General features: G+C 39.5%; 1 protein-coding gene across 6 annotated transcripts in view; it reads right to left on the bottom strand.

The window, feature by feature from the left end:
* The window catches only part of synrg (synergin, gamma), a 50,159-nt gene that overhangs the window by 1,312 nt on the left and 24,824 nt on the right, over nt 1–24,023 (bottom strand). For 4 of the 6 annotated variants that reach the window (XM_032590659.1, XM_032590661.1, XM_032590663.1 and 1 more), the window contains 7 exons: nt 14,815–15,360; nt 11,977–12,140; nt 11,839–11,892; nt 10,918–11,014; nt 9,925–10,073; nt 8,909–9,019; nt 8,759–8,797 (listed from right to left, as the gene is read on the bottom strand). In XM_032590659.1, the coding sequence (XP_032446550.1) occupies nt 8,759–8,797; nt 8,909–9,019; nt 9,925–10,073; nt 10,918–11,014; nt 11,839–11,892; nt 11,977–12,140; nt 14,815–15,360 (1,160 nt within the window). The remainder of the gene's footprint in view (nt 1–8,758; nt 8,798–8,908; nt 9,020–9,924; nt 10,074–10,917; nt 11,015–11,838; nt 11,893–11,976; nt 12,141–14,814; nt 15,361–24,023) is intronic. The other 2 variants (XM_032590660.1, XM_032590665.1) reach the window with 1 other exon arrangement.

Here is a 24,023-nt window from a genome sequence, read left to right as displayed (position 1 = left end):
TACGAAAACAATATTCCATGTGTGTGTTCAGATATGAGACAACTGAAAATAATGCAACAAATGGGTCCTTTAGATCAAAACTCATTAATGTGAAAGAATAGCCCAGTCAAAGTCCAATCTGTGGTGGACCCGTTTAGACCACTCTGGTCCATCTACGAACCTGGATCTGTGTTGGGTGGAAGTGAACTCTGGTATAATGCGTGTGTGAACGCCAAGCATACCGGAGACCGCGCCAAAAGCAGGAAGTGGAGGGCATTCTACAGCGCAGGGCATTCTGGGTAAATATGACCAAAGCAAACGAATGAGTCTACACTAGCTGGTAGAAATGGCTCGTCGACAATTAGAACCACTATAATCTGACGCCATGTTTGTTTACATTTCATGAGGAGGGAAGTCGCTCTAATATCTTCTTCAGATGTTTTGGTGTCGTTTCCTCTGGTGGTTCTTGGTGCAGCGCCACCACAGTGCAGTGCAGTGTGAAATTGAACCGCACCAGATGAATATGTGATATTTTGGTTCCCCAATCGAACAGAGTCTACCACTTTACAAAAATTTCAAAATATTTTGAAATTGTCTGAATTTTCTCACAGCAAATTTTCTGGTGAGTCGTCGTCATAAGACACACGTCAGACCTTTCAGATTCTTAATTGTAAAATAAAGTGGAAATCGTTTACTTTTCTCTTCACGTTTATGTCCCTCCACAAAAAAATCCCAAGAAAACACAAGTCTGTGTAATGTCACAAAATGTGAAGAACGGAGTGTTTTTCTACTGTTCAGGTAAGGAAGTGAGTTGTGGAGAGCACAACGCACAAGTGCAACACACCTGTTGGTGCGCCGCTCAACGCAACAATTTTGAAATTCTTCTAGCCTTCAAAACTTTAAAAGATAAAGAAAAGAGCACCATATGCAATGAGCAGTGAGGAGGAAGCTGTGGACCTTTAAAATTCATCAGACTGGAATAAAGCAGGACTCTGCTTCAACTCTCAGAATCACGTCGAACCGCATGCTGGGATTAATTAGCCGCTGTACTTAAGCAAGGCACCGGAGATTCAAGCAGAACCTGATTTGTGTCATTTTTAGTCCAGTGGTGCGCCGCGGTTCTGTAAGCGACCCCGCTGTAAATCAAACACGCACACAGAGGGGAAAGAAAAAACCCTCAGGACTCTCCGATCTGAAGGTCGGAGAGCTTCGTCCCAAGGTCAGTCTGGATGGGGTCGTGTGTTAGCTTAGATCAGTACAAGAACAAAAACACTGGGAATTAAACTCGTTCAGTTGTTTTGTTTTGAATAGATACCAGTAACTTCTTGCCAGGATGTGTCTTTTGGGATTAACTCTAAACTTTTTGAGGATTTTTTCTTTTTTTTCTTCAAGTGTGTCCTTTGTAATTTGAACTAAATAAAAACAACCTGAACAATTTAAAACACATCCTTTAATGAGACTAAGATTGAAATCTGACTTCTGGTTTAAAAAGCTTTCAGTTCAAATTTTTTTTCCCAATCTACTAGGACAATGTAATTTAACGTACAGTAAATATAATTTTAATATATGGTATGAAAAATAACCAACCTTTTGACCAATTTACACAAGAAATGTTTCTGACATTTATTTTTTGTTTTTGACACACCCAGGCTCAAATATACTTAAAAATCCCAGTTTTTATATGTATATGAGATTGACATTATAATAATAGTCTATTTTGTGCCCCCCCCCCCCAAAAAAAAACTGCTGACAATTTTGACCCTCACATAATGGCCGCCAACCCCCCAAAACAAAATCTGAATTCTTATTAGCATAAAATATTGAATGTATTTCTTTTCTAAAGGACACTAATTGGTAATTAAGGGTTTAACTGTTCAAAAAATGTACATTTGTTTAATATGGTGAGGATTAAATATGCTGGTATGCAATATTTCTAAAACATCATTTGTGTGTCCAGGCGACAAAGGTAGAGCCCTTTGTTTCCATAGTTACAAACAACTTTGCTACAACATGACAAAAAACAAAAAAAGGTTGGATTAAAAGGTTTTCATTTTTAATTACTCAGATAGAAGAGGTTTGGACTGAAGTCAATAATGGTAATAATTAGAAAAATTTAAAATACTACATTAAAGGATAATATTTCTCATGGAAGCGTTTTTGGGGGGGGGGGGGTTGTGACACCAAGTGAACGGTTTGAATGTGTCGTAAACATCTGACCTGTATCGATCTGTCTGTATAGTCTGAGTGTGACGCAAACCTAGAAACCGTCATTTTAAAAGAATAAGAATGATTCGTCGCGCCGTCACACGTTCAGACGTGTGTTTACACCAACAACACGCTGAAATATTCCTTCCACTTGAGCGAATAAATGTACGGCGTGTGAAATTCAGAGAAACAAAATGGTTCATGATACGGTAAACATGAATTCAGCTCTCAGCTGTGTGCTGCTGCAAACAGAAAACACTTTGTGTTAAATTTCCCTCTGAAGCCACATGTGAGGGAACAAAGGAGGAAGCATCTTGAGTGATGTCTCTTTAGAAGCTGAAAAAACTCATCTGTGGTGAATTATCTCCGTCGACGCAGGAAAAAAAAAAACAAGATTCGCTCTGAGGCTGCATGTCGAAGACGATTAAGAGATTTTTGGCAGTAATTTTTGTAAACGCGCTTTTCAGCAACATTATTTTCCTCAAAGAATTTGCTGTCTGCTTTGAACAGGCTCCACTTCAGAGAAGTCCAAGACGGAAATAATAAAATCCGCTCACTTCCTGATCTCGTGTCGCTCTGAATTTGGTTGAGTCTTTATTATTTAGTGTACAATCGAACTGTTCACTTCTGTCATTCACTCCACGAAAAAATGTTTCTCAGAGAATCTGAATAATGTAAGACTGTAAAAACTGTTTTTAGTGAAGAAGTTTTATGGCCATGATCAGAGCCCTTCTATGTCTTTGTTCAGGCGAGGAGGGGAAACACCTGTTCCCCTCCTCGCCTGCGGTGGCGCTGCACCAAGAACCACTGAAAGAAACAACATAAAAACCTCTGAAAAAGTCACTGAGCGCAACTTTCTTCTTCAAGAAATGTGAACAAAGATGGAGGAGCATCAAATTCTAGTGGTAATTGGATTTCTCTTTTGTCTTTGGTAAACGACTACAAGCCATTTCTCCCAGTAGCACTTAGACTTGTGCGTTTAGTTTGCCCGTATTTACCCAGAATGCCCTGCGCTAAGGTTCACTTCCTGCTATTGGAGGGTCTCCAGTCCGCTTGCATCCACAGTCATTTGAAACACACCGACCAAACAGAGACGTAGGTTTGTTGAATTTTAGGTTTTCCTTAGGTGTAAAATGAAACTATGAAACAAAAATAATCTCTTTACATACATAACTCTGTCTCATGAAACAACATAATACATACATTTCCCTTTTATACCTAAAATAGTGAGGAAAACATATCTTTTTAGTGATATTCCAGTTAATTTACATGAAACAGGAAGCAGCGTGAGGCGGCTAAAAGCGACCCGACTCCATTTACGTACTGTGATATAAAACAGTGAAAGCCCTCTGCTTCTCAGTGTGATCTGATTTGGTCTAAACGTGGCGATATGACCCCCCCGCGTCGAGTCCGCGTTTCCACTGGCCGCAGCTGTAGCCGCGTGTGTGTGTGTGTGTGTGCAACCGGCGGGAGCTAATGTGTGTGATGTGCAGCCAAGGAGTCGTTCTCCCCCGGTGGAATAATTGAGGCGAAGCCGGAGCGAGGAATGACTCATGTGCAGTGAATCGTAGGAGACGCAAACAGCAATAAATAAATAAATAAATTCATCTCAGCGCTATAACACACCATTAAGCGAAATACGTCTCCACCTGTCTGAATGCAGAGTGCGGCTCAGACGCTCTGCTGCCTCCCTAATGCAGACTGAATGACACGTTTTCCACTCTGCTCACATTTCCCTTAGCGGAGTGATTTCCAGTTCAGAGCGGCCCTTTGTGGCCCCGGCCCACTGTGGCCCCGGCCCACTGGTTCCTGCGAAGCTGTGCTCCGGACCGCCGGGGTCGGGAGTGAAGGAAGGAGGACGGCGTGTAGGAATGAAAAAAATAAAAACACAGCGGTCATCTATAACGAATCCGCCTCATTCTGCTCAAACCTGCGAAGGCTCTGACGTCAACGGAAGCTGATCGGAAACATCCTTTTTTTTTTAAGACTAGAAACATTTAGAACCGCCGCTCTGAACCAACAATAGCTACTTTTGTAATCAGTCGGATCAAATGGAGTATAATTATTCGCCTGACCTTTTCATCAGATGATTAAAGCTTCATATTCAGGCGAGCAGATCTCCCGTTTTGGCTAATCTGGCTTAATTGCAAAGATTGTTTTTAAACTTTTGCTAAAAATGGCTTCTTCTTTTTTTTTTTTTAAAGTTAAAAAAAAAGGCAAGCGCAGCTGCCTTTTGTCATAGCTTCACTGTCTTGAGGCCGGTACACACAGCTGAACCCAGAAGTTTACATGCACTGAATAAAAAGGTGCATAAGCCTGAATCAGAGCAAACATCTCCTGTTTTATTCTGTTATTCAGCTTTTATGTTTTGTCACAATAATGAGAGAAGGAATAACTCAGAGATTTATTTATTAACATCTGATGATGATTACTCTCTCTTTAGCAGAATTGGGGAGTAACTAGTTACATTTTCTGGAGTAACATTTTGGAGAGAAAATATATGTTTAGGAGTATTTTATTATGCTGCACATGTACTTTTACTTTAATAATTTTATTAAGAAGTATCGCTTTGCTTGAGTGCTGAATGAAGAACAAGTTGGGTTTTTTTTGGTTTTTTTTACCAAAAATTACCCACACAAACACACGTGCAGTTGTTGTTTACGTTTCATAACTTTGATATTAAAAATTACATGACGCAACCCCCCCCGCCCCCCCAAAAAAACTAGCTAGTAAGGGTTTATTAACAGCTAGTTAGCGGTAGCCTGAAACGTCTCGAGTCACAGAACACAATGAAGATGTCTGCGCTTGACTGAAGCTTCGGCCTGACAGAAAAATCCTGCGAGGAAAAAAGAACTACACCACATACAAGAGATGATGATTACCATATTAATGCTACTTCCATTAGCATTAGTATGCTAATGCTAAAGCATTAGCTAATGCTAAATGCTAATGCCTTTAGCATTTAGCTAATGCTAAATGCCTTTAGCATTCTCTTTCATGAGAGAATGCTAAAGGCATTCTCTCATGAATTTAAGGCCTTAATTTTAGGCACATGAACGTAAGACTTTCTAAGGATGCATGGACTCCCTGTAAAGCATGGCGGTGGCAGTATCATATTGCGGAGCTGCTTTGCTGCAGGAGGAACTGGTGCACTTCACAAGACAGATGCCATGACGAGGAAAGAACATTATGTGGAAATCCTAAAGCGACACCTAAAGCCAGGAAGTCGAAGCTTGGACTCGGATTGTTCTTCCAAACGGACCAGAACCCTCCGAATACAGCCAAAGTGTTTAAGGACAACAAAGTCGGTGTTTTGTTGTGGCCGTCACAAGATTCTGAGAAAAGTTGCTTGTAGACTTCTACTTCTGATTTAACTTTGGAAAGTGAGAAAAAAGGAGTATGCATAATTTCATTCAGTGTATCGAAACTGGTTTTAACAGTACAGCATTTTGGCTCCCAGCCTGTTCAACGGTAAACAAACAAAGGATTAGATCGGCTAACAGTTTGAAAAAATAAAACTCTTCAGGAGAACGAGGCTCAAACTAAGCAGCCTGGGTTCATCTGCTCCTTAACAGCATCTCTACGCCTCTACTTTCCCTTCTTTGTACTTTTTCTGGAGCAAACAAATCAGCTTTCCTTCACCACAGGACAAGCCACCAATCAGTGCCTTCTGCCGGTCAAATGGGGAGTCTGACCTCTAATGCCTTCTCACCACTGTGGCTCTGCCAAAATCGTAATTAAAAGACGCATTATTAATCTCAAGCTAGTGGCACACAGGCAAAACAAATTGGTATAAATGTCAGTTTAAATCTGGTCACAGAGGAGAGAGGGGTGTGTGTGTGTGTGTTTGTGTGTGTGGGGGTGGGTGTGCAGGTCTATTATCTGCCTCTCTCCTGACTAATGCTTAAGCCACATCTGCCGAGATGCCTCGCAGTCGTCCGCGTCTCGCTCGCATCATCCATCTGGCTGCGGCCGAGGGACGACCAGAGACGATGAGCGGCGGTGGCGGCGCGCTGCCCTTTAAACCGCAGGCTCTGCGAACACCATTAGCTGCCCGGCTCCGATAAAAATCACCACGGTGGACCCAGCCATGCAGCAACCCCTTCCATCCCCCATTCGGAGAACGGTTATTAGAAACAGCAACGGTTGTTAGCTGAAAGGGAGGGAGGTGAGCAGCTACCTCGAGGTGGAGGTGAGAGAGGGGAAAAAAAATGGAAACGAACCCTGTTACCTTGAAGGAACCAATCCCAAAGTGTAAAAAAAAAAAAAAAAAAAAACAAACTCCAGCCTGAGGTGCCAAAGTGACAGAGCTCCACTTATTCCAGAGTGTGTTGTTATCTTTTGATAGTTATTTTGACATGCTGCGGTACAGAAGCTTTGGAGACAACCGTGTGTCTGCGCCAATAGATGGAAGCAGCAGCGGCCGGACAGGCTTTCAATTAGAGCACACACTGGGCAGTAATGTGACACACACCTGGCATTTAAAGGGCCTGTATAGAGACACAGAGAGCTAAAGGTTTTACATATTCACGAGCAACTACACTGACCGGTTTATGGCTCAATAAAAATAATCGGGGAACAAAATCAACTCGACGATGATGTAAGTCTTGATGCTACAAGCCTCTGCTGCTTTCTCAACTAGACGAATGTGACTTTACAATTCAGCTCATTCCTTCAAACTACAATGATTAATTATTTCTTTTTCTTTAAAAAGGAGTACTGTACATGCAACATGTTGATCTACCCCTGATCTGTGTATTGGTGTTTAGCACCATATCACTAAGTGGCCCTGATCAATAGTTTTCCAGTGTCTTTAAACTTTTGGCTTCTTTTAGGGCTGCAACTAACGATTATTCTGCCGATTAATCTACTTTTCTGACAATCGATCAAATACTCTGTCGATCAATTGAGTAAAAATCTTTTTCATTTAACATTAATCCTTTTTCATACATTAGAAATACATTAAAGATGCAAATAAACAAATAATTCGAATTCTTTCTTTAAATAAGAAAAATAAACATTTTATCATCTAAAATGCAATACCACAGCATTCCTTTAGCGTACGCTTGATCAATTTGTAGCAAATGATGCCGATCATCTAAAAAACTAAAGTACTTCAGACATCAACTGAGAACTTCTGGCTTGAACATACATGCAAAAATGTATATATGTATAATTTTGGATTAATTAATGCTCTAGGTGTGTTGAACTTTGAGTAAATGGCCTTATTTTCAATCTGTACACTTTAGTTAACAATTAATCGAATACTAAATTTGTTAACTATTTCAATAAACTCTTGATCATTGTTAATCTCATTTATCGTTTCGGCACCATTTCTTTTTGTGTCTTTGGAGGGCATCTCAACCAGATTTAAACTTGAGCTACTGGTGGATGACGCTCAGGGTCCACTGTGTTATAAAAGACGTTTAAATAAACATCCATGCCACACCTTTCAGAGTTTTACTGATTTTTTTTTTCCTAAACATTCTCATTCCCCGGCACATCTCTGTGCAGCTGAGTAGTTCAACTACATACCAATCAAGGATGCAAGTTATCAATTAATGGGTAAATCTAAAGTTAACTGATCTTATGAATCAACTGTTGACAGATAAGCGACCATTTTTAAAAAAAATCTGAGCTTTCTCTTTTATCAGACGTATCGACTGCTTTACTTAACTTGAAGGGCTTCATTTTTCACAATAAACTAAATTTAAAAATGAAGGACTTAATTATATTTTAACAAATTATTTGTGTCACCTCTGCTAAATACTGAGACTGAGTTAACGGAAACGTGAGATTTTCTTACATTATTAAACTTAAGACATATTTTTAAAATATACCAAAACAGAAACTTATTGGGTTGCTGAACAGAAAAATAAAAGATGAAAAGGCTAAAATATTGTAAAGACTTAAACCCAATGAACAATATTTACAGGGACATAAAGAACTTGAATGAAACAGTATTCTTAATTGACCAACAATCAACATGTGTTTCTCTCCTTTTGCTCTCCATATGCAAAAATCCCCATAAAGTTATTTTTTCTGTAATTTAACTAAATCTAAACTTAATGTGACACTGCCACATTAAAAAACTAAAACAAACTAAAAATGACTGAAGAAATGAGTTCGCACGCACAATGACAAGCATGCAGTCGGGCTCCAGCAGTGCAGGCGGCGGCGATGCAGAGGAAAAGCAAGCCCATCTGTTTACATTAGCAAAGGGTAATAAATGTGTGTTTACAATTTCCAAGCAAAATGGATGGAAGAGAAAATCGCTGCTGAACACAAGACACAATAATCAAACCCAGGAAGAAAAGCTGCTGCTCCAGTGAATGTGATAAAAAAAACAACAACAACCTTTTGTACTTCTTAAAGTTCTGCACAGTGAAATAACTTCTATGCAAATGTGTCAAGGAAGCTGCTGGACTGTAATAGAGGATAGGTAGATCCTGTCACTTTGGCCCCCTGCAGTGCCCGAATGTTAGAGGAAAATAGGCCCCCAGAGTTCCCAAGAAGAAAAGAAAAAAAAAAAAAAGAAGGATGAGATTCAGATGACAGTTTGACTGGTTCATACTCGTTTTAACAGACGTCCAATAGCGCTTCCCTCTTTGTTCTGCAAAAATGTTTCAAAGTCAGACATCAGTGGCTACGTGCGGGCGGCGGAGAAACAGCAGCATTCACGGAAACACGTTTCGACCGCCGGCTTGCGTCCGCGGGCACAAACCTTGCTGCGAGCGTCGACGTTCAGCAGACACACTCCACACGCCAGCTCCTTGGCGTTCTTGATGCCGGGCCGCAGGATGCAGGAGGAGAAATCCAGGGAGCTTTCATCTGGCTGCACACACACACACACAAAACACACAACGTGGTTTACCTCCTGCCGCAGGGCGACATGCAATCATGTCTGTTTCATGTACGTTGGAACTGGTTGCATTAAATCACTTCATGTGTCATCGGTTTTATTTTGTCTAAACCTTTTTGGCTCCTGAACAGTTTTTATGTTTAAATTACAAACTTTTCCAGCGCACCAAAAAAATCAAGATTCAACTTGACAGATGTGTCTACAGTGGTCTGGATTTAAATATGGAGTCTAATTAGACTACATACCGGATGGATAGAAAGAGATAATCAAAGATGCACAATATATTGGAAATAACATAATAACAGTTGATTTTAGTCATTTTTAATGTATCGGTCTGATAAATAAAACTGGGCTGATATGAAAAAATAATATTTATTTCCATCTTATCTGTGTTTCTGGAGGAGGAAGAAATAGTAAATGGAAAGATTAATAAAAGAAGTTATTAACTGTATAGAGGAAACAATGAAATGATGAACAGATGGATGGAGAAAAAATATAATGGATGGATAGAGCATTCAAACAACCGGAGAAGTTATGAAAAAATCTTTTCTTTTTTCTCAGATTAGTAAAGTTTTTTGTTTTTTTTTACCTAAATTTGAAAACCTTAACTGATTCTTAAAATCCACTGGCTTAGCTGAAGAAAAATGTGTGATAAAATTTTTTAAAAAAATCAAACGTCTGATTGGTCTCTGAAAAGCTTGGGAAGTAAATCCAAGCTGCCAGTTATTTCTGTTGATCTGAATGTAAATCTACCAGGGAAAACAAGAAACAAACAAAAATAAACAATAAATTATTGATTTTACTTCGTTGGAGCGACATCACCTAACACTTCATCGGTGAAGTGTTTGTGGGAGCGTGAACGTTTCGCAGCGACTCACTACGAGTTTGGCCAGCGACATGAAGCCGATGAGGTTGTTCCAGACCCGGCTGATGTCCTTCAGCAGCTGCTGCAGCTTCTCTGAACACACCGCGGTCGCCTTGATGCCCAGCTCCACTCGCCTGGTGACCCGGTACACCTCCACCACACCTGATTACAAAACACACACACACATATGAAAAAACAACAACACCATATTCTCATGCTTCATTGCAAAAAAAAAAAAAAAAAAAAAAAAAAAAGATGAAGCGTTGTGGGTAAAACTTATTTTCAGACAAAGGTTGTTTTTTGTTTTTATCTTAATTGTAAAATGTTTATCATTTTTTGTACAGTTTTGGCTTAATCACTACTCCCAGTTTTTGTTCTTTCAGCAAATTGCCTTTCTTGGAGTCTGTACATGTTAATGTAGGCCTGTCACAAAAATCAGAAAATCAATTATTCACATGATAAATTAAAGCAAATTCAATAATTTCCATTTAAGCGATTTATTGTTTTTTTTCTTTCTACCAAAAACTGGATGATAAAAGTCTTCAGTCTGGTGCTTTGGTCTAAACTAGCCCCTTTTTTTGAATAGCAACTGTGTTTATAATTCACTTTATTTGTTGTTTCTGTTGTTCCAGTGTTAAATGTTCGTTAGAATTTAAAGTTTATTGATCTTTATAATGGGTTCTGACATTATTAGGCCATTTCCATTATATTACTTGAAAATGGTCCCCAAACAACAATATTATTGTTTATTGTAATACGTTGTTTAACTCTAGATAAACTTGTTACAGGCCTAAGTTGATGATCAATCAATCACGTCATTAATCGATGATTATTTCAAAAATCAATTCATTGTGATTAATCCGATTAATCGTTTCTTCTTCGCCTTTTAAAACTCAGTCCAACAAAGTGATCTTAGGGCAGTGATTTAAATTTGAGGCGCCTGATGTTTGTAGTGTGTGTGTGTGTGTGTGGGTGTGTGTAGGCGTGTGTGTGTGTGGTTCCTCACCCAGCAGGTACTCCATGCCCTGGGCAGACTGGATGACCTCGGTGCAGACAGACGAGCTGCTGATGCCGTTCAGGGTGTTGTTGGCCTTGGTGATGACCTTAACGAGGAGCGACAGAAGCCAGCGTTGTGTCACACATGCTATTTCTGTTCATCATCATCATCAACATTAGTGAGCATAAGCTCTGCTGCTGAGTGAACATTGGGTTTTAATATGTACAGGTGAAAGATAGAAATGTTTAGTACCACGACACAAGTGCACAAGGCATAGTTTGCTTTAGTTAGTCACTCTAGTAGTAAATCTCAGCAAACTGATTCTTTTTTTTGGGGGTGGTGAGTATTTTTAGGAATCTGGTTTCCTCAGAAATGTTGAAACATATCAACGAAGCGTTTGCTCCCTTAAAATAAAAACCCCAAACATCTTTCAATCCCTTTTGTATTGGAGAGAAATAGTTTGCCTTCATATCTGCAGAAGTACAACGGAAGGTTAGGGCCAAGCCAAGAAAATAAAAGAAATTTTAATGACAAGAATAAAGTAATAAAATTATGATAAAGTAATAGAATTACAAAAATAATGGTAATTTTCGTAAATGATAATCATAATACTATGACTATTGACAAAATATGACTTTATACTTTTCTCATATTTGCCCTTAATTCTCAAAATATGACTTTGATCTTGATTAAAGACGTATTTATTCTTGAAATACTACAACTTTATTCTCATAATGCTGACTTTTTTATTCAAATATTATGACTTTATTCTTGTTATATTATATATTTTTATTCTCAGAGTTTGACTTTATTCTTGTAATGCATGTTTGTTTTTTCTTACTATGGTCCCAATATTCCGTCGTACATGAGAGAAGACCTGGGACAGAAACGCTAACAAAATGCTGAATGGTGACAAAGTCGGACACAAACCTCCAGAGCGCTTTCCAGACACCTCTGCCACTCGTATGCGTACCGCTCGCTTTCCTGCAGCAACCAGGAGCTGCAGTTAGCTCACACAAAGACGAAACCAAAACAAAACAGCTGCAGCACGCTGAGGGACTCGCTCACCTCCACCTCCCCGGTCAGGTCTTTGTACTTGTCCCTGATGACGGGCAGGGTGGGCTTCTCGTTCAGCGTGTTGGAGCGGTCTCTGAAAGGCTGCTCCGGCGCGGGAGACGGAGGCGAACGCCCGATCTCCTTCTCGCCCAAACTGTGACTGCGTTTGTGAGAGCCTGAGGCCGGGACGGGAGAGGAAAAGGCCAGAGAAGGAACAACAAACAATTGGTCAAAATGGTTGAACCACTTCCAAAATATATCCAAATATATCCTCCTCTACATGTAATTTGATTGCAGCGCAATGCCATACCTTCAGACTGAAGTTTTTTGTTATATTAAATATGTTTAGAGATTGAAATGAACTCGAATTACTAACACCGCCGGATCCTGCCTGCTGGGCGGTGTAGCTGGCTACTGTGCGCTGCTCAGCTTTCAGGAGTGAAGACAACAAACAGTTTGAAGTAGAGGGAGAGAAAAGGTGAAAGAAAGGTGCTGAAGGAAGGTTAAGTTCAATGCATTTTTAGTTCTAGCTTGTGAAAATGGCCTTAATTCAAATGTTGCATTTGAATGACAGTAACATAGTTAATTAATATAGTTTGCCCTTCAAGCGCAATGTTTCAGATACATGTTGAAGGCTCATATTATGGTATTTAATCAGCAGAAACGTACATTTCATAATTATGATTTACTTTGTACAAAATCCCATTTATATACACAAAAGCTTGTGGTTGTAACTTCACAAAATGAGGAAAGTTTCATTAGGCGTGAATACTTACTTTTAGCAGCTTGCAGTGATGGTACACTTGCATTAATTCTCTCTCTCTCTCTCTCTCTCAATTCCCTAAACACTTTTATGGGGTGAGTTAATGCTTCATTTTTGACTAATAATAATTAGTTATTAAACAAAGCCAGGAATATGCAAACAGGAATAATTTGCAGACAAACAAATCCTGGCAATGTACCACACCAAACACGGCCACAAACTGAAGCCCTCGGTGTTCTAACAGGACCTGAAGCTCATCCAGAGTCGGGTAATCCATCCCCAGCTCCTCCACAACCCCAACAGAGGGACGTGTCATCTTGCCCCACAACCACTCACCCCGCCGCAAAACCCCACTGCAATCAGATGACTGCTACACGGGGCGAAGAAACTATAGCGAGGCCCTTCTACTTCAGACGATTTAAACCCGGCCCGGGGAGGGAGGAGTCTCATGGGGGCTTTTATCTCTGTGTAATTAATTATTTGTGGAACGTAACAGCAGTTGAAGGAACGAACGGCCTTAAAGCGGTTTCGGTTAATTTCGGCTCATGGATTTTTCGGGCCTCCGATAATCCATCTCGGCGGTCAGTGCCATTAGAGCAGGACTGTCATGGCAACACCACCATCTAATGTCTGACGGCTCCATTACAGATCAGGTGGAGGTAGAGCGGCGAAGAGCCGAAAGATTGGAGATTACATTCAGCTGCTCCCCTTGGAAATCTGAAAACTTTGCTGCTGTTTGATTTTGTTTCCCTTCAACATCACTCAGATCAGATTTTACTGATGGACAGAACTCACCAGTTTTAGCCAGTTTGGTCTTGCGGAAATGTGATAAATTTTTAGTTATTTCAGCAAACTGAAATAATTTAAAGTCCATGTTCCTGTTCATTTCATATGTTTCTCTCTGTCACTCCCACATGGACAAACACATGTCCACTAAGAGATCAGTTGAGAGAGCAGAGGATGTAGATTTGATGGTACTTTGTGTTTTACTGTAGAAAATGTCAGCTCTTTTTGTCTGAACATAGAGTTTTCACAAAATCTCTGTGAAAATCGATAGTTTAAAGGATGACTATTCTTCCGGCTAAGTTTAACTGAACTTTACAATGTAGAGGTGCAATTTTAGAAGGACTGTTAGTAGGTTCCATTGTACAAAGCCCCCTATGGACATTGTGGGAACTTTTTTGCTTTGCATGTATTTCTAATCTGTTCATGCGGCATCTTGAACACTGAAAGTCTTTCTGCTACTATAGAATGTTTTGTAAGGCGTCTCCATGTATGTTGATATCTTATGTGTGAGTTGTCTGAAGTTTTATATCTTTTTCTTTAGGATGCAAACGCAGCACAAACGTATGTGCAAAATGCCAGAGGCAAAACAGGTCAATCTTGGGTTTTCTAGACCTGCTCTAAGACAGAAACTTTCTGTAAGAAGAAAACAAAGAAAAACACTTCCAAACTATTTAAACTATTCAAAAACTATTTTTTTATCCAACACTTTTGCTCGTGTGTTTTTAGTGTTTGTAGTCTAAATGGTTAATAAAGGGGCTGATTTTCATTCGCAGTCCAATCTTCACCATATTCTGCCCCAAATAGGTACAAATGTATAAACATGGTTTCAGTGACGAGGCTCTTTAGATGTGTAAATATGTGCAATTTTAAATAGACATTTATTATCACTGTGACTGTTTACTAAAACGGGGGTGTATCTGTAAATTTATTGTGAGAGAATTTAATAGTTTAGCTAAGTAATGCAATGGAAAAAAAATCTCTCCTTCCCTCCAGAGGGCACTGCAGAGTTTCATTACGATTTGAGATACAGATTTTAAAAAATAACACATGGTCTATTGTTTACATTCAATATATAATAGCAAAATTATGTAACAAATCTCTGGACGTATTCTCTCACTATTGTAGCAGTTAGTCACAAGTTAAGATTTGGTAAATCTAACTTACCTAAAACAAGAGAAGTTTTAGTCAGATTTAACTTTAGACAGTGAGAAAAAACGTGTTTTTATTTGGTGTACGTAAACCGCATAAACATGTTTACTTTACATATGTTCAGATGCGGTTGAAAGGTCATGAAGACTCACCTTGAACAGACAGGTCAAAGGTTGCGAGCTCGTTCTTGATCATCTCCTCGCTGGATTTGACTTTGGTTTGAGCGCTGGCTTTCAGGAAGTCAAACTTGTCGAATTTGGGCTTGTCCCCTTGGAACGTGCCAAACTCATCCAGAAACTCACCAAGGTTTCCCTGCGAACCCGCCTCCGTAGTGACAGCGGGCGAGTCCGACTTTTCAGAAACAGTACTGGCAAAATCTCCAAAGTCATCGTCGTCGCCGGGCTGCTCCGAGGAACCGAAGTCGGCAAAGGCCTCGAACTTGTCGCCTCCCGAAGATCCGTTCTCTGAGGCTAAAGAGGTCATGACCTTTGCCGGGGAGCCGTTGGACATGTTTTCAGTGCTGCCAAAGCTGAGTTCGTTCCTCTGTGACGGTACTAAAGATGACAGAGAAGCCCCTTCCATGCCCTGGGGCTTTTTCAGATCGCTGGCCAGACTTTCATCTCGATCTGACCAGTCGTAGCTGGATAGTGTGCTGAGGGCCGACGTCCCAAACGGGTCAAACTTCATGTCGTCTCTTTCTATAACGACAACACAGACATACTGGGTGGTTCGTGGGAATAGCACAAAGACACAAGGATGAAAAACAAGCTGTTGCATTATTCATACAGTAAGAATTTAGGAAGTATACATACACTGATCATGGATATGAATTTCATTAATTATTGTCTTTGAATGATGCTCAAATTATTTCAGTGACTTTTAGGTTGTTTTCACAGCTGAAGTTGCAACATGCGTTATATCTTCAGCTGGTGCGGTTCGCTTTCACGGTACATTGTGTCCAACAAACCAAGCCCTTCTAAAAACCTAATCCCCCTCTCTTGCCTGTGGTGGTGCTGCACCAAGAACCATTAAGGAAAATGACACGAAAACCTCTGAAGAAGAAGAAGACACTAAGCACAACGTCCTTCACGAAATGTGAATGAAAATGGAGAGGCGTCTGATCTTAGTGGATGTCGGATTTCTCTTTAGTCATTCATAAAATACTACAAGTCATTTTTCCTGCTAGTGTTGGCTGTATTGCTGCATCGTATTGTGCTTTCTGCTTTTGGAAAGTCTTAGCAATGTCAATCACACTCGTGTATGCACATCCTCCCCCTTGTTCGCTGCCACGCTACAACTAGTTCCCCACAGCAGAGCCTGCCATGAATGCTCAGGCTAGTTAGCATAGCAACCAATGACATAGGATAAACAGTGAGTTGTTTCTCCGCCATTAGAACATTAAGCAAGGTGAAAAAATTTAGATACATTTTTTCAGATTATCTGTCTCGTCTTTTCCTGTAATAACAGCGACAACATGGCAAGAGTTTTAAATATATAAAAAAACATAGTTCATAAAAGTTACCTACTGTAGTTGTAACGTCTTTCATAAGGCTGTTTCCATGATGCTCTCAAGATTGAAAAATGCATATATAAACATTTCGAAATAAAACATGTTAGTCCACCTCAATTTCAAAATAATGGGAAAAATTTACTCCTAAAATAAGAATTTTTGCAATTGATTTAATTAGGGTATTTTACTGTAGCATGATGTTAAAATGGATGTATAACTGTCTCCATTACGAGCCAGCTGTCATTCCTTTCACTGTCCCTTTTATGTCTTTTAGATCAGAGGTGAGACGCCACACTGCTGAACAGTTGGCAAAACATTTTCTGGTGAGGTGAGCAGATGATAAAATTAGTGATCTAATTCTCTTTTTGGCTTACATGTATTCTACTACCTCATAGAAATTAATTTTTTTTTTCAAATAAAATCTCAAGTGCCCAAACAACAGATTTTCCTCTGTCAACGATCTTTTAGAAATAAAGATCCAAGTAAATTTTAAAAGCTATGCGATGAAAAATTATGCCCACCACATGCTTCAGAAGTACATAAAAACACCTTAAGCACCAATAATTTTGGCCTATTCTTTCATGAAATGGTGCTTCAATAAAGAAATTAACTGACTGCTATTAAACTAACTCAGATGGGGGACAGATGGGGGACAATGGGTCTACAATAAAAAACAGAGGAGTTCACGGTCAACTTAATGACCAGCAAGGCATCCTGGTGTTATGGCTGAAAAATAACCTAAAACCTAATGTGCATGTAGAGGGTCAACACTCTGGTGCAGTGAAGACTCCAGGAACACTAAGGACGTTTTCACAGCTGATATTCTGGTAGACTCGGTTCGATCAGGGAACCAAATAGCAACATTAGTTAAATTTTCAGCTGGTGTGGTTCGCTTTCACATGGCACAGTCTCAAACAATCCAAACCCTGTGAAAAACTTGTTCACCACCTCACCTGTGGTGGCACTGCATCAAGAGCCACTGAAGGAAAAGACATTGAAGAAGATATTGAATGCAAATTCCTTCTTCACTGAATGTTAACTAAAATGGAGTGGCATCAGGTTTTAGTGACTGTAGGATTTGTCTTTAGCAGGAGAAGACGAGCCATTTCTCCTGCTATCGCTAGACTCGTGATTTTGTTTTGGTTGCATTTACCCAGAATTCCCTGCACTATAGTCCGCTTCCTGCTTTTGGTGCGGTCTCCAGTCTGCTTGCGCCCACATACGCATTCGAACCAAACCAGATTTTACTTCAACCAAGCTGAGACCTAGGTGTTTAGACGGAGCAGAGTTTGCTTTCTTGGTCTGGATCAGAGTTTGATTGTACATTCACACCTACCCAAATATAAAAACCACACCTTCTAGGTAAATGAAGTGGAGTTGGATTAATGTCTTACCCTCTTGGCATAGTGTTGACACGTACCTCAATGCTCCATAGTAGCAAACTGTCAAAGCTGTCACACAATTGATGAGGTGATCAATTGCATTTGATCAGCAGCAGCTGTATGCTACTTACCATCTTTAGTCCCAAACGCAGAGTTTTTCCATTTTGATTCAGTTTTACCCATGGAACTGGTAAAACCACATTGCTTGTCAACAAACCTCACCTACTGTTAGGGTGTTGAAAACCGAGCAAAAATGAGGGAAAAATTAGATCTAACAGTTTCCCTTTACATGCAAAAATCCGGATGAGAAGACAAACTGTGAAAATCGGAATCAAATTGTTGACACATTTCGCTTTAACATCTTTTCGGCTGAGAGTGTAACAATAAAATCCTAAAACGTTTGGCACTCTCAATATGGCAATGGCATAATTTAGATTTCAGCACATAACACTTTATTTGGGAAAGACATGCTCCCTCCCACACAGTGGATTATTCTTAACACAATATGTTATTTTGATCATTTAAATGCCTGAACTGAACAGTAACAGCCACATTTATTGCCACTCCTGGTAAGAATGAATAAAATATAAAATTTTGCTTTATCACATACTTATTCTCAAAAATAAAAAAGGCAAACCTTAAACTTAAAAGCATAGGGGTCCAGGTAAAACCCTAATTAACTCTGGGTTTCTTTTTCATGGTAACAGAAAAGGCTCATTTCTGGCATCACACTCAAACAACCCATTACCAAGTAAATAGCATCCAATGGTTGTCAATGAGACTTGTTGACCCTAAGACTCGACTCCTTTCTGCAATTTCTAACTGCGAGGTTTCCCGTTCTACCTCTCTTACTGCAGCACTTGCTGTGTGTGGTGGCAAAATATGCACAGGCCCTCATGAAGCCCACAAACCAGTGGCAAACAGAAACGAGCCTCTGTTTGGCTTTTTATCCATCTTTACCAGGATGACAGTGTGTGTAGCTACCACCGTATTCATCCATGTTTTTTTTTTCATTTCATTTTCCCTTGGTCATAATGCAACACGGCCTCTGTTCTAGAAATCTTATCTCCACATTTCTCTGTTTACATTGTGTTTTTTGTGGTGACGTGTAGGAGCATTTCTACCTCGAAAGTGGTGTGGCTTCTGAATAGTTCAATTTTGGTCTCATCTTACCAGGAAATTCTTATATGGTTTTAGTGGTAAAGATTAAATGAGCTTTAGCATGATTTTTCTTCAGCAGAGGAGTTCTATGCAGTAAGTTGTAGCCACTTCAGTGGAGTGCTATATATATATATATATATATATATATATATACACAGTATATAAACATTTATTCCAAGGCTTTCTGAAGCTCTTTGCTAGTAGTCTTTGGTTTCTGGTAAACTATTGTGGCAATTATTTTTGATTACTAGCAAAGGAAGTGAAGAGCTCACGGTCATGGATGGTGAAAACTCTGTTGGATATTATCGCTCAAATGGTTCTCACTGGAACACCAAGACGTTTAAAAAATGTCCCTAACCAATGCAATTAGCATTTCTAACAATAGCTGTGTTTCCATTACAAATGTAAGCAAATCTTTGTCTATGTTCCGCTAATGTAAAAAAAACAATCAAAAAAAACAATTTCGCAATGGCGATGTTCCCATTAAATAAGAAATGAAATTAAAATCACACTAGCATTCATCATCTATCAGCCTTCAGGTTGGCGTCTTATTCAGGCGTCGGAGCGACAAACCCCTTATGCTTGCATGCGGCTACGCGTGCAATGTTTGGGGGAAATTGCAGTCGGTGATTTTACAGAAAAGCTATGGATTCAATACGTTTGAATGAGACACAACTTTTTATGAACTGTGAGGCTGTGAGAGCTCTGGTGGAGCCAGCTTCACATTGTCCGAAAAACAGCAAAAACAAACCATCATCCTCCTACCACGTCCTGTTGTCTTCTTCTGCGTTTTCGGCAGTAGTAGCATCCAGCTCTTGATCATGTGACTCGTAAGATGCAGAAATAATTCAGATACGGCTGAAAAACCATGTCATGCACACAAACTTTTTAGCAAAAAAGTTATTTTCATAAGGATTTGCGCAATTTTATGATTAATGGAAACGCAGCTACTAAGGTTTCAATGGTCTTCAAAAAGTGTTTATCTTTTGCCCATCATGATATACTTCTTCTGAAAAACCTTTCATCAGTGAAGTATAAAGCAGTAACACTGTGTAAATTAACAAACTGAGACTGCTTTCTAAATACTGACAGATTTCAGCTGGTTTCTTGGCTTTCTTTCCCTTGCTTCTTTTCTCTGTTATGATTTATGGACATATCAGTTGCATTATTTTTGCATGTAGCTACCTTAGATTGTTGACATCATGTTAAAATCCCACTGAGAAATACATTTATTGAGAAAGACATTGTGTTAATTACTTACGTATTTTCCCTGTTATTAAACACAATCTCCTTTTGTTGTATATGTATATCAGCTATGCAGGGAAATTACAATAAACTAATATCACTGGTGTTTTCTTCCACCAGAAGGATTTCTATTTAAAGGGCATCAATCAAAACATTGTCTGTTTGTCCTGCGTTCCTTTAAAATTAATATTATCTGACGCCCGAACAGCATGCTTTTTTCTCTCATTTGAACAAAAAACTACTTCCACCTTGTTGAACCCTTCCTATTTTTGCATAACAGGGCCAGAAATGTGCCAAGCAATTTGTGAAATTGACAAGGAGGCTAATTATTTGTTACTGACCCGGGTTACTCTTCTCAAAGAAGGAAAGAAGACGGAAAAAATAAGACGGTACGCATTTGAGCAATACCAACAGCAAAGTTTATTACGACAACATCAGTAGAGAGAAAGAGAGAAAAGGTCACAAAGTACTGTGTGAAAGAAGCCTACTGTTACAAGAGGTTTTCGTGAAACTAACACTTGTAAAAATTAAAACTGAAGTCATTTTTGATTACAAGAAGCATGCAGTCAGCAGTGGAGGCAGAAAAAGAACAAACAAGAAGGTGAAAACGGACAAACAAAAATCCGGAGGTAAAGAAGCAGAAACCAGAAAGAGAAGGCACATTCACAGACTAGAATCAGCAGTTTTTAGGGAGTTGACAAACTCTTGACTGTTAGTTAAGCAACAGGCGGTTTTGGAAAAAGGATTTGAGTACAGAACATTTGGAAAGCCTGGTTGAGAAGATAACCCAAAGAACAAGGCAAGGAGGAAGTAACCCTTTGAGGCCCTGAAGGGGGAAAAATAGAAACACGGGCAGAACAAGTCGAATTTAGAGAGCAAAGAGAAAAGCAGCAAGATCTTTACATTTGGTCAAATGTGAGCCGAGATAGTAAAAACAGAAAGGAGAATAATTTCACATCTGCCTTAATTTGATGGAAATGAGAGGAAGTTAAAGCACTCAAAGGGTTACAGAAAACAAAGCGGGCCATCTTACACCTGACCTCCCAGAACGGGCCTTAAATACATCTAATCAGACAGATTTAAAGAGACAGTATCCTTTTTTCTCTTGCTACAGTGATTGTTTGTCAGAAATAACCCTCTTGGGTTTGAAAACACTAAAATTCATCACTAAATACTGCAGGACACATTGAACATTAACAGTTTGCATCACAGCAAGACCAAGGAGTCTCTCTCTAGCCTCGAAATAAGACAGTTAATATTCCTGTAATAAAAATACACTACTAAAATCTTTATGTATACATTTCTTCTTGGATAAAAACAGCTTGCAATACGTTTTTTCGTTGTTGTTTTATTATGCATAAAATGCTCACCATCTTTTATGTTCTTGTCAATTTCACAAATTGAAAAAAAGCAGGCACACTGCAGCAAAAAAGCAAGGCAGGAAGGGTAATGCTAACTTCACTACGTTCTCAGAGAGCCAGAACCGCAGAGCCACGGCTGAGAAATCCATGCGGCGTTCATTGAAGTAAAACAAAAAGGGACGAAAAAAGAAAAAAAAGAGAATAAAACGAGGATCTGAGTCCATTTGGTAACTCACAAAAGAAATACTGTCTCTTTAAGAATACAAACAGTTGCTAAAACACAGTGCAAAGCGTATAGAGAAGGGCTCAACAGCTCGGCCTGCTACATTAACAACAGGTTAGTTGCTCTCCAAGAACAGTAGAGAAAGAAGATTTTACAGAATTTCATTTCTTAGGAATGTATCGATGTTTCCATGGACCAGTTTTTTTCTCTTTTTTTTTTGCAATATTTGAGCTTGTTTAAGTTAGCTGAGAAGACCTTTAAGGAATATGTTAGAGCATGTTTACATTTCTGTTTGTTATTTTCTCCAGTGAAACATCCTGGATGAAATGATTTGCTGTGCAAATGTATTTGCAACCCTTGAACTATTCCACATTTTGTCGCAGTACAACCACAAACGTCACGGTGTTTATCGGGATTTTACGTGACGGATCGGCACATAATTGTTTAGTGGAAGGAAATGTTCAGTTCTGATGGAAGAAGAAGCTGCTCTGGTCAGATGAGGGTCAAATCTATGTGCAAAACACAAAGCGTGAGGAAAAACTAAACCTGAACGGCACATGAAGCATGGTGGTGGAGGGGTTGTGCTGTGGGGATAGTTTCCTTTAGATCAGACATTGCTGCAGCAGGACACAGGTAAATTTAGCTGGATGATAAATTGTGCCAGGAATTATTGCGATAAACAATATTTTTGAAAATATTGTCAGTCAACATATCGATAATGGCATCTAAATGCAAGTTTTCCCTCTGAAAGACCAATAAACTTTAACTTCGTAAAGTCAACACTGGAACTGGAAGATATCTTAAACATCCAAAATAAAAACAACCAAAAACAATAAATAAAATAAAAATATAAACCACATGCAACTGAAACTGTACATAAAACGGATTATGAAGTCTGTACTCAAAATTGCCATTCAAAATATATGAATCATTAGAATGGAAATGATTGAGTTTATTTAAATTTATTGTATTATTATTATTATTTTTTGGTCAATCGTGACGGGCGTAGATACACTGCCTGGCCAAAAAAAAAGTCGCCACCAAAAAATGGTCACACTCTAATATTTTGTTGGACCGCCTTTAGCTTTGATTACAGCCCGCATTCGCTGTGGCATTGTTTCAATAAGCTTCTGCAGTGTCACAAGATTTATTTCCATCCAGTGTTGCATTAATCTTTCACCAAGATCTTGTATTGATGATGGGAGAGTCTGACCACTGTGCAAAGCCTTCTCCAGCACATCCCAAAGAGGTTAAGGTCTGGACTCTGTGGTGGCCAATCCATGTGTGAAAAAGATGTCTCATGCTCCCTGAACCACTCTTTCACAATGTGAGCCCCATGAATCCTGGCATTGTCATCTTGGAATATGCCCGTTCCATTTGGGAAGACAAAATCCATTGATGGAATAACCTGGTCATTCAGTATATTCAGGTAGTCAGCTGACCTCATTCTTTGGGCACACAATGTTGCTGAACCTAGACCTGACCAACTGCAGCAACCCCAGATCATAGCACTGCCCCCACAGGCTTGTACAGTAGGCACTAGGCATGGTGGGTGCATCACTTCACCTGCCTCTCTTCTTACCCTGATGCGCCCATCACTCTGGAACAGGGTAAATCTGGACTCATCAGACCACATGACCCTCTTCCATTCCTCCAGAGTCCAATCTTTATGCTCCCTAGCAAACTGAAGCCTTTTTTTCTGGTTAGCCTTACTGATTAGAGGTTTTCTTACGGCTACACAGCTGTTCAATCCCAACCCCTTGAGTTCCCTTCGCATTGTGCGTGTGGAAATGCTTTTGCGTTCACAATTAAACATACTCCTGAGTTCTGCTGTTGTTTTTCTTCGATGTGATTTGACCAAACGTTTAAGTAATCGCCGATCACGATCATTCAGGATTTTTTTCCGACCACATTTCTTCCTGGAAGACGATGGTTCCCCACCATCCTTCCAGTTTTTAATGATGCGTTGGACAGTTCTTAACCCAATTCTAGTAGTTTCTGCAACCTCCTTAGATGTTTTCTCTGCTTGATGCATGCCAATGATTTGACCCTTCTTAATTAAACAGACTAACATCTTTTCCACGACCACAGGATGTGTCTTTTGCCATGGTTGTTTAAGAAATGAGGAGTTACTCATTGCATCAGCTGGGGTTAAATAACTTGTTGCCAGCTGAAAGATAATCGCCTATGCAGTACTTATCCAATAGGAGGCTTGTACCTATTTGCTTAGTTAAATCCAGGTGGCGACTTTTTTTTTGGCCAGGCAGTGTATTTGCTTTTGAGTTTGCAGTCGACCAACTGTGATTTAGATCAAAGCATCTTTATGAGTTAATTCAGCCAGAATCCAAACCTGAATCCAACAGAGAACCTACGGCAGAGTTTCGAGATTCATATTCAAACATTTCCCAGCCGAAACGACAGAACTGCAACTATTTTACAAAGAAAAATCGGCAAAACCAAGAGGTGCTGAATCAACGCT

This window comes from Xiphophorus hellerii, chromosome 18 (assembly GCF_003331165.1).
Source record: "Xiphophorus hellerii strain 12219 chromosome 18, Xiphophorus_hellerii-4.1, whole genome shotgun sequence".
NCBI classification, from domain to species: domain Eukaryota; kingdom Metazoa; phylum Chordata; class Actinopteri; order Cyprinodontiformes; family Poeciliidae; genus Xiphophorus; species Xiphophorus hellerii.
Note: the sequence above shows the minus strand (reverse complement) of the source record. Positions and strands in the feature narration are given on the sequence as shown.